Source organism: Cylas formicarius, unplaced genomic scaffold, assembly GCF_029955315.1.
Source record: "Cylas formicarius isolate icCylForm1 unplaced genomic scaffold, icCylForm1.1 PGA_scaffold_10__41_contigs__length_53128322, whole genome shotgun sequence".
NCBI classification, from domain to species: Eukaryota; Metazoa; Arthropoda; class Insecta; order Coleoptera; family Brentidae; genus Cylas; species Cylas formicarius.
Window position 1 is genome coordinate 9,399,334 of NW_026844214.1, and position 12,143 is coordinate 9,411,476.

The 12,143-nt window shown below is 31.7% G+C and overlaps 1 protein-coding gene across 3 annotated transcripts in view; it reads left to right on the forward strand.

Annotated features, from left to right (window-relative positions):
- Positions 1-236: 236 nt before the first annotated feature.
- Positions 237-12,143, forward strand: part of LOC132708430 (fibrillin-1-like) — a 52,947-nt gene continuing 41,040 nt past the window's right edge. For 2 of the 3 annotated variants that reach the window (XR_009619946.1, XM_060680783.1), the window contains exons 1-3: positions 780-994; positions 3,404-3,483; positions 11,613-11,762. Coding sequence is in view for 2 of the 3 variants with exons in the window: in XM_060680783.1 (XP_060536766.1) it covers positions 984-994; positions 3,404-3,483; positions 11,613-11,762 (241 nt within the window). In the remaining variant the exon portion in view is untranslated. Of the gene's footprint in view, positions 363-779; positions 995-3,403; positions 3,484-11,612; positions 11,763-12,143 lie in introns of those variants that run through there. The other variant, XM_060680784.1, reaches the window with a different exon arrangement.

Below are 12,143 nucleotides of genomic sequence, written 5' to 3' on the forward strand. Positions count from 1 at the left end.
AAATAAAGAGTCTTAATTTTCCATGTGAAGCACCTAGTCGTGAACTCCCGGATACGCACACGTCCTCTTCTTGACCTCTTCTCCGTGACGTAACCAACACACGCTCTCACCTGGGGTTGGGAATGCCGACTTCTTCGAAAGTCGGTCACTGTGTTCCAGCAGCGACCATCCGAAACGCCACCGCCGTCTTGATCCGGTACCTTAGTCACCGAATGTACGAAACAGTTGAACTTTGTCAGCCTAGTAGAACACAAAGCTCTCAAATCGCGCGCGAAATTCGAACTGTTTACGTCGTTCAATTGAATCCGTGTTTGTGTTTAATTCAGCATCTTTAATCAAGGAATTTTTCGTTTAGTTTATGTGTGAGTATTAACTAGTTTAAATTGTAAGGGTTTCGGAAATCCGTTGAAAATAGAAACAGAGATTTTTAGTGTTTTGAGAATTTTATTTATTTAATTTGGTAAAAAATTTGTCTCATTAATTAAAATATTATTATAGTATTTATAAATTACTGATTCTTTTTAAATTTAGCTGCTTTAAAATGTATCAATGAACATCTTCCATACCTTATTAAAATTTGTCCTCAGATAAAGGAAAAACAAATTAATGCACTTTTGGAATTTCTTAATAATTAATTATTTTAAATACAGATACAGTAACACTTACCGAACAATAGGTTATAGTCAAACTTACTCTCTTGCACCTTTTTCCGAAGAAAGTTGCGCGTTTCTCTTTGTGATACATTAGATGCTAAAACCGTATAGCCTCCATTTTAAACATTACCTTATGCTTAAACAGCATTATTCTATTTATTTATCTATTCAGCACGTTATTTAAACACAAATAAACGATTTTTTTATAAGCGCACAATCACGTCGTTTCATTCTGAAGAAAGTTTTACGCTCTTATGATACGTCAAAGTGTGAATTCCATTAGCCCAATTTCTAGGCCGATATTGTTTTATCTAGGTAACGCTTTGTGCCATGTTGACAAGGTAAAGTGCAGTATTATATATGGAAATAATATTATATATTCTATTCATGTTTATCTTGCAATCGTCTATTCGTCATTTCAGCCGTAACAATTACCTGCAGTTACAGTATCCGTTTGTTGTTGGGATTGTTTATATTAAATATCAATAGTCCTGTCGAAATAAATGCTTCATAATAAATAATATTATTATGCACGGTATGAACTTTTTAAAACATCTACCTCATAGTGATATAACTATAACTATCTATGATATACTTATGACCGTCAATTTTAAATCATATATCTTTTTTATTAAATTTACATATGAAAAATTCATTTAAGGAAGAAAATTTGAATTCAGAATTTTATTTTTTTAATTTAATTTAATCCAAACAAAACAACTAGAAACGGAAAAACACATTTTTTTTAAATAAATATCTATTAATTTCAATCTTTTTATATCAAGCAATACAATTTAAATTGAACTTAATTTGTAAATTTAGCAGCTTTTAAAAAATAATTTAATGGAGTTCTTAAAAATTCAAACTTTAAAACTGATACAAAGTAAATATAACAGCAAATTGGAAATATCTGACAATATTATCATCAGCTTGACAGTTACAAATACCACTACCTACTTATGAAATATATGATTTTCGGAAAGTTATATTTTTATTATTTAATTTTGATGTAATAATAAATCCTTGATAATGAAATTTTAAAATTTCAGGGAAATACATGTTAGTGGCAATAAATTTGTATACGTCAACTAGAAAATACACTACAAATAAATGTTTTGGGGCAGTGGATATTATGTTTTTAATATGGAAAATCTGCTTAATATAATATTTATTTGGTATATCACAAATCGGCATTTGTACCTAATCAAGAATAAAAACTCCGTAATGTACTACACTAGGTAAATGGCACATTGATGAATCTTAAAGAATTAACAAAAAGTGCAGACAATGCCATAACGCGCATATTATAGGTAGTAAATAATACCAACTTAGGCTTTAGATAGTTTTTTAAAGGATCTGATAACTATGAAATTTTAGCAAATAACAAATACTAATTGATGGTAATAATGCCATTTTTTTTGTGTTAGTAAATGGCCTAGATAGGATGTTTTTTCAACTTAGTATTTCTAATCTTTAAAACTTCCTCATAACGAACTTTTGCACTTTGCATTCCTCATATGATTCGTTCCTCTTCGTCCGCCTGCACCCCATACAATTATATCGACTACACATAATATTGTGCTAATTTTAATTGTATTGAATCTTCTGATTTGACTGTGGACCCCAGGTATTTGTCGATTCTTTCTATTTTCTTTTCTTCTTTCCAAGTCGCGCGTTAACTGTTTGCTTTTTTGAGAAGACCATCTTCGCATTCATTATTAGGGTCATTACTCAACTTTTTCTGTTGAAAATGTTGTGTTACAGTAATGATCACTTCAATTACGATTTTTATACAACCTTGCGTGATACGTTTCTTGATCGCGTTCTTTAATCTTCATGTCGTCTAACTACAGTTGTTATAATTGATATTTTTTCTTAGTTTAAATGCCTCTTTGATCTATAAATGTTGATAAATCGAACGCCTGATGAAGACTATCTCTGCCATTTTTTTTTCAATATTTGTAATGCATTATTACGAAAATAATATAAACCTGAATATTAAGTCAAACACGTATTTTATTCAAAAGAAAAACGATCCAATATTGATATTTACCGTTTAAACTGGTTCAATTATTTATCGTTTTCTGTTATTACAGTACAACAGATGGCTACCGCACTAACCTTTGACGAACACAAATAGTAATTAATTTTATACTCAATACCCCCATTTTCTTGCAGCTACAATAACTTAGCGTGACCGAAACTATTGTGTAAAATTGTTATAAACTTCCAAAAAATTTTCAAACGGAAAATATTTTAAATTTGGTGCTCTAAAAAGTGGTCTTTTCAACATAATACTTTAAGATTACAGTTGTTTTATAACACAAATTGCGCAAATAACAACTATAATCGGGCTATACCATTGATTAATTTAGGTGGGCAAATATGCAGATTTAAAATAATGACATCTCCTTCCATTGTAATTTCATTGAGAGTAATGTGCAACGACTGTCATTCTCCGTACAGGTGATATTCATTTTACACTATATAGCTGCTAGAGATAATACAGGAACCTATGAAACAACCATACATTTTTTTTTGAGGTCCATTCAACGTGCACATGCGCGAGATTTAAAATGGCCGCTGATAGATCGTTAATAAGTTTTAATGCAATATTCTAAGAAAACGAGTTAAATACCGCAAAGTGCAGTTTACCTTTGTAGAGCCACTATATTGTCTAATAGCTATACATTTTACAGTTACACTTCAGTTGTTGCACACGTGATTCTAATAGATGTTTTATTTTTCAGATTTTCAAATATGATTGTGCGATGGCAATTAATTTTTGGATTGCTTCTCTGCTTTGTTGCATCAGCGTTGTCCAGAAAAAGTAAGTGCTGTACTTGTGACTTCCAACTAAAAGAGACCGCATAAGTCATTCATAAAATTGCTGTTATACTATTTACAATTCTTCTGGATTGTTGATAAATCGTATTTTGATATTCCGCCAATCGTCATGTTGTCTTCTTCAGAGCTCAACTAAGACTAAACTGAATTGAACTCTTGAGTTTCAGTTAAGCTCTGAAGAATCCAACAGGGTAGTTGAATAATTGTAATTGTAACAATAGATTGTGGAAGTTTCTTTGAAAAATCTAAATTGCTGTAGTTGTGATATCAATATAAGGCATTTTGGCAAGGGAAGGGTGAGGAGTGTTGGCTAAATAAAAACGGTTGCTAGGGAAACCTCATAAGGTGGAAGAAAATCATTTCAGAGAGGCGCAGTGAATCATTGGCGTGTGAGGTTATGATGTAATATTATAAAAAAAATCCTAATTACTTTTAGTACATATTTTTTCGATACCTTGAAATATTACCGCGATATGGAGAATCAAACACGGTAAATTTAAAATATTAGAGAGTTATTTGACAAAAGTAATGTAGGTAATAATTTTTCATCTAGAATAACTTAACGACCCTATAGAGATAAAGGTAAATCTGTCATTTGATTGCACAAATCCAAGAAGTTAATTAGTTCTAGAAACGGATACAAATTCATTGAAAAATTTTGACCACAATTTTTATATCTACGGTAAAAAATAATTACATGAAATGTTTTTGCAACCATATGGTATAAATCTTTTAATTAAATAACGGTTCAACCTCTGTATATCAACATTAAGCAATTATTCACAAACCGTTGGTAAATACTTTGCAGGCGCTTTCCATCGGTTGTCGCTCTGGGACGCCTTTTCTAATATCAAAATGGACGGACTGTATTCCTTTGTTTTCTTTTATTCATGTGAACATCACAACTTGAGTGCCTCGCGTAACGCACAACTAGAAACCTATGGCACTTATCTGTGATGACTGCCGTAGCTCTTGTTCTATGTAAGATAGGATTTCACTGCAGCGTGCTATCAGGATAGCATATCGATTTTTATTTACTTTGATTTATTTATATACTTCGATATTACGTGTCCAGGAAATAGATTTGCTAAGAGCGTCGGGTATTATCGAATAATTGTTTAATTTCAATGAAATGAATATACGAGTGGTGTAGAGTTAACTAAAAGTGTTTTTCATAACTTACTAACATACTTATAACTATCCAAAACTAACATACTTGGTAATTTTGAATTAACAACTGTCAAAATCTCTTTTTTAGGATGTTGCGGACTAGTAATTCTTCTTATTTAGCATTTCTAAAAGATTATTAAATGACACATTTATTACTAATACTATAAAATCAGGTAATTTCAACTCCAATCTAGCCCGAATAAGACGAAAACCTGTTTTAACACGGAGTGGTATACCTACGTATAAAATTCAAGTGTGCAACATAAAAACAGATTCAGCATTATATATAAGTGTTTCTTAAATGAATTTTTGGCAGTTCTCGTTGTAAATGGATGTGATATGCTAAACTGATGTAAAGATATGTGTACCGTAATCGCTCTTCTATCTGCATACCAACAAATAATCCCGCAAATCCAAAACCGTAGTCGCGTGAGTTGGTTCCCACATATGTATTTTTCAATATTATTAACTATTATTAACTAATTATCTTCTACCTAGCTAACTTTAAAAATGCTAATAGATACCAACAAAAACGCTCAATACCTCAAAACCTCAACCCATGGTGTTTTTATTTTTAGATATGTATAATATTTGCAAAAAGTATAACAGTTTAACAACATAAAAAAATATTTCACTCGCGCTACAACAAATGAAAACTAAATAAATTTGTAAATTCCTCCACCGACATCGAAACATGCGCGAAATAATCACTATACGAAACAAAAAAAAATTTACAACACTGACTGTTATGCTATTAAATCAATCCAAAATGAAAGCGAAAGTCAAATGCTTTCGCTGGAAAGGACGATACATTCTCAGATAATTATGATACGTCAATCGCGTCAATAACTTAGGCAGTCTGATAGAAAGGGCGATAGCATAACCACAATTCATTGTCTATTTAATTAGATTAGCGCAGGCCCAACTGATTACTTGGGGTGTTTATTCCACGAGGCTGATTATGATTCTGTCACAAATTGGTATGCATTATGCAACAAAGACGCATACGAGGACTGTTAAAGTAGAAAGCGTGACATAGAATGTCGACTTTAGAATGAGGTATTTACATTTTGTTTAAAATTTCATTATGAAATGAAAAGCTACACGGAAAAAATACTTGCTTCAAATAGTTTAAGCTCAACTTGAGCATAAGAAAGCCTTACATATACTCAAGACTATGTCAGCTTAAAATAAAAATGACAAATTCTCAATATCTTAAGCTTCTTTTAAAAAAATGAAATGTTTCGTTAGAGAATTTCTATTTTGTTAACAAAAATGTAGGTAATTAATATTAAATATTGATCGCTTATTTTTTTAATTTTAGATATAGCAACTTGAATGGCGCATACACCGATTCGTTTTTAAAGAATTTTTATACTAAGTTTTTGATAGGTTTAAATTAATTAGATATAGAATTAAAAATATTCATATAGTTGCTTTAAATCGAGCATTATGTTAGTTCCATCCAACAAATTTGTTTTGTTTGACGTTATGCCAGTTTTATATTGCGATGGTCTTAATTCCACCATAAAAATGGAGATATTTTCAAAGTAAATATTTGTATAATTTTGTTTAGACTATTCTACCAACTGAAAACTTTTATTCTGGGAGATAAGAAAATATATGCAAAAATTATAAATAGCTTTTCGGCTTATCTTTTTTCTAAAACATTTTTTAACAAATAAAGGTTGTTAAGAAATAATTTTAAAATTGGGCTTTTTCAGAGGTGTCAATAATTATGATAAATATAAATTTCTACCGCCGTTAAAGACCAGTGATAAATAAAACGTTTTTTTAAGAAGGTAAGCCGAAGCAGATATTTTCATTATTTGCAGTAATTTTATCCATCCAAAGGTAGTTTTTCTTTTATTACATACAGAGAACTTTTATGATCCAGATCCCAAAATAGTTACTTTAAAACTACTTACTTCTGGACGAAGCAAAAAATTCATTACCGACTTTTTCTTTTAATCCGAAAATGAAAGGAAGGATGGAATTAGAAAAGATTTTTACCACCATGTAATTTGTTTAGACAATTTTTCAAATTGTAAATTTGATGTTAACATTTGGTTGTCTGCTTTGCCTTATAGTAAATCTTACAAAAAAGATAATGAAATATAATTCTTTTTTTATTAACAAATGATACAAAAATCTTAAAAACTTGTTAAGCTTGAGAAGTGCAAGAACATTTTAAGTGCTTTTACCTAAAATAAAGATACCGCACTTAATCTAAACAAAATTATTATTTTTTGGTTTGTATCTAGTTTTGCAAAAACAAAAGGATGCATATCCCACATACTACATGTTGGTACTGTATCCAAAATAATTTTCATTATTTTATTAAATTTGGATGTGGCCCAAAAAATTGTTTTTCTACTCTCTTCCGTAAAATACCTAATAATACACCGATCTAGCGTGCGAAAAACGTCACTTTACCACGTCAGTTTCGTTTCGCATACATCCCAGCGCCTTCGGACATTTCCGGAATTTTACCGCACCGACCAATCGGATGTTTTCGGAGATATTTCCATACGCCTGGAATTTTAACATTTGTCAATTCTAACGGTCATGTCAGTGAATGTATTCTTGCTGTTGTGCGAAAATGTAACCAAAAACAATGGTAGTAGAAAAAGTATAGTATGCAACACGTCCGGTAAACTTTTTAAGTCACTCGTGAGTCAACTGCCGTTTATCGCACTTGCTGCATAATATACTATTTTCTACTCCCTTTCGTAAAATACCTAATTATACAGCGTTCTAGGGTGCGGGAAGCGTCACTATACCATGTGAGTTTCTTGTCCCACGGATCCGAGCCCCTTCGGACATTTCCGCGATATTACCTCACGGGTTTGACAGCAATCGGATGTTGTCGGAGACTTTACCGCACGGCTTGAATTTTAACGTTTGTGAATTCGGACGGAGATGTCAATGAATGTTTATTAAAGGCTCGCTCTGCTCGTGCCAAATAAACGCGTGACTCAAATTTCCGTTTACCGCAAATACATGTTTCAAACATATTAAATTTATTAATTTAAACTGGTGTTTTTATTTTAAAAATACTTAAATTTTCTGTGTACAGATTTGAAAAATCAAAGCTAACCAAAACTATTAGGCTAAAATAGATTGCTCTAGTATAACTGTAACTTACAATTATATTGTTTGAAGCCAGTCGTACAGTAAAAGTAAATAATAATAATAATAATGGTCTTTATTGGTAAAAAAAAAATAAATAAATAATTACAAAATGAAATAGAGAAACACAGAATTAAAAAACAAAAATGATACAAAATAACAGAATACACCGGATGCCCAGATAAGAACACAGCGCGTCTATATTTCGTACACTATTCAAGGGAAATATCTGGAAATTTCGTTCATCAAGTTCATCTCATTCAACAGATTGGAAGAAATATAAAATTCGGAAAGTAGTATGATGAGCTATCATTGTAAATACAACGTAGGCATATTTTTGGTTCCTTTAACTTGAGTCACACAACGTCACCACATCTTGCTTAATTTAAGTAGCATCCCTTATACACCCTTCAGGCTTCGGCTGTACCTATCTGTTTTCATCTTACGCGATATGGGTGGGTATTGATAACTCTAAGTTTAAAAAAAAGCTTAGCACCTGGATGGAGTAAAACCAAAAGTAACCAATTGCACTTTAATTTACAATATACACCAGAATTATTTTTTTAATTTACTGAAACTCGAAAAAATTATAATAATTATAGTATAGTATATGAATGAAAATAATTAACAATGTCGGCAAATACATTTATCTTGCTGTAACAGGAAAATTGGCACAATAACAAAAATTGCGATAACCCGCCAACGCTTCAGACATGTTTTTAGTTGATACATAGCTGAGACACAATGAATAAGAAGTCAGAGAAAATCCGCTTAAATATTGAAAAAAGGAAAATCTGGATCGTTCAGATCAATAACATCGTAATTAACATATTTCCAACACTTTTCGTCAATTCCTGGTATTATTGCGCCAATCTGCATGGTGACTCAGTGACCCAGTGGCACCATCGTCTGTTAGTACCGGTTCGCCAATCTTCACTTCCTTTCGCACTGCGACATTCTTAAACCGGTTTAATTTTGTTGTATAGTGTTCACGGCAAGTTGCGGTGATTAGAAGTTATTTTATATGCCGCATTTCGTTTTTGTTAAAACTTCCTTTTTCAGTTTTAATTAGTTCAACTCGTTCAACCATTTACAATTGGTGTTTCTTAACACCTATCAAACACAGTAGTACGGAAATAGAAGGTTTACATGGAATAAACAGTTTTGCTCCAAACTCAAAATATTTTTATTTTTACTTTCGATTTTGGTAACAGACAACTATTTTTCATAATGAGGAAACTCTCAAATGAAGATTTTAAGGGACCGTTAACAAAACCTTTATACACACAGCGTATTTCAAATTTAGAGAGCTCGATAATATTCAAGTTAATAGGTAACTCCCACAAATATGGCCGAAAAATAACATTTTTGGGTTTTATTTTTTTAATCATTAGTTTTGTCATTAAAAAGATAATAGCATGGGATTTTTGCCTTAGCTAGAAGATGAAGCTCAAAAGACACCAACGACTTAAATGATCAAAATTCGGAAGAGCGTTTTTAAAAACATTTATTTAGACAGAAAGCAAAATAAAGTTTTATTTGAACTGGCCGAAACAAAGGAATAATTAAGAGCACATTTTACACTATGACAATCGAATAAATAGGGCTTTTGATGCGGTGTCAGCGTTATCTTCGCTTAGCTTTGGGCTTCGTCTGCAGTTTGGGGCATATAACTCCTCCCTCCTTAACTTTCCAAAATAACGGAGTGTTTTTTCGAAAAAGCTTGAAGATTTTCTCCCTGGAAGGTTTCCTCTTTGGATGCGATTTTCTTCATTTCTTAAACGAAGAACTTCTTAGTAATGAAAATTAAAATTAGAATCATGATTATCTCAAACACAATAACAATTATTTGGAACGTATTTGTTTCTTCTTTCACTGGTTTCCTAGGAGTTATTTTTTATGCTAAATCTCTTAGCTGGTATATTTCGTCAATGTTTATTATCCAGTATCCAGGACTGTCATTGCGTTCATTTGCGTCAATTATATTTTTGATAAAAATATTGGTTTTTCGAACTGGATTTTCACATCGTTGACGAATTTTTCTTCATTAATTTCTATTTGACAGTTTACTGGCATCTTAATCAGTACTGGTACTTCGATTTGCATATATCGATCCGTATTACACTTGATTAGCAGTTTTTCAAGCGTCTGTGGCAGAAAAAGAACTAAATTTTCACTGATTTGTTCTATAATTGCTTCTGACAGGTTCATTTTTGTAATGGGGCAGTTTTTCATTCCGATGTCGTCAAACAATTTCTCCACGCATACATCTGGGGGGTGATTTTCTTCTTTACAAAAGTAGATTTCTTGGATGACGGGACTTGTTTCTGCGGTGAATTGTCTCTTCTTCTCCGGTTGTGCCATATTGGGGTATGAAAATTGATTGATTTTGGATTTTGGATTATTGGGAACGGGAATATTTTCATACAATTTTTTTAAATTTTATCATAAACCAACAAAAACAAAAACGCAATTTTTTCATTTTTAGGCAACACACCTCTCGTTCCCAGCGTAAATGCCTATTGGCATCATAACGAATGAAATTCTATAAATGACTTATGCGGCCTCTTTTAGTTAGAAAAAACAAGAGAATTGTTTGAGTCGGCCTATAAATACTTTGTTTTGGTAACTACAAAGCTTGTGATCAAAATACATTTTTTAAATTAAGTGATGCTATATCTGTTGCCAGCAGCAGTGACCACAGATCGGCCTATATATTTTTGTAATGTATCTTTGTAGTTATTAAAGATAAATAACAAAGCTAAGATATTCATATATTGCTTTTTCACTAGCTACGTATTATATGTGTGCAATGATATGATTACTGCCAAAAAAATCCCAATTGGTTAACCCAGGCACGTCCAGCTTACTTGCTAAATCTTTTGTTTCAAATTTTCACAATACTTCGACATACCAGGCAAATATACTAAGGTCGTCCGATTATCGCAAACCAATGGGCTAATCATTTATTTTACAAATCACTTCGTATACGCAAATTGATTATGCTACCTTTTGTATTTATATATATTTATAGTGGTTTCGACAAGAAAGTAGTTGCATAGAAAAATTAAGAATTCAGTATCGGCGCGATTCCAAGATCGCTGGTTCGAATTGCTGCACATTGCTAAGGTGGTAACGCATGGAGAAAGTTATGCTTCGAACGATGCTAATGTGGCACAAAATTACGTACAAAGAAAAGTTATGTATTTGTCTCAGGCGTGATATATAAACCCACTTAACACTTCGTAATGACAACAAGGAAGTTAACTTTTTATGTTACAAGTACCGATAAACTGATTTATTTTCTTCCTTCAATAAAAGTACGATATAATATTATCGAGAAAATTATGCGAAATTTCACATTCGTAATTCACGAAGTCAATTGAAATTCCAATTTTATTTAGAAATTGTATTTAAAGCAGGTTATTTTTGTAAACAAATCTACGACTATCTAACCTGACTAATTAACCAAAACTAACACTTCACAAGTATTGTGAAGTTATATACATTGTATATCTAGATTTAGTATATTATGACGTTATATACAATTTTATGTTAGCATATACTTACATATATTCAATTTTTTTTTCCTTTGTACGACTTGCTACAAGCAATGATATTGTAAAGTAGTCAATAAACTATCTATCTATTGGAAAATCCTAAATTCCTTGATTTTGCCATTTAAGCAAAATAACATCCTTACCTATCCAAAAACTCATAGGCTAGAATTAACCAGATCTGGTCGGTTTTAATACAAACTCGGATTCTTCATTTTTTTGCATTATGCACTACATTAGGACTTACTTTCAGATGTGACTGCGGAACTGTCCTCGAAGTGCCCTATGCTCACCGAATGTCCGTATAGAGCTGAGCAATGCCAAGAGGACGACGACTGTTCGTTGAACTCGATTTGCTGCAAAAGTCCCTGCGGAAAAGTTTGCACGAAACAATTATTCACAGGTAACCACAAATATCGCATACAGATATATTGGGTAGCTCACTACTGCAGGGTTCTTTTATTTCTTTAAGATTTTATTTTACATATTACATAAGCATATTGTTTCATTGTTGGTTTTCTGGAAAGAATTTGTGGTAGATTCCTTCAGATTCCGCTATGCCTAATTTAGATATCTTGATTATTTGGAAAATTTTGAAAGATGTCGCATTGTTTTGAATTTTTAAATTATTTTTAATTTGATACTGATCTATCGCCTACCAATTCAACAGTTTTAAATTGGGATTTGGCATTTTTTGCCAGGATTTTGCAAAATACACCCACATTTAAGAAAAAGCAGATAAAAAAATTGTTACAAATTCCAACAGTATGAAAATATCGTAGCA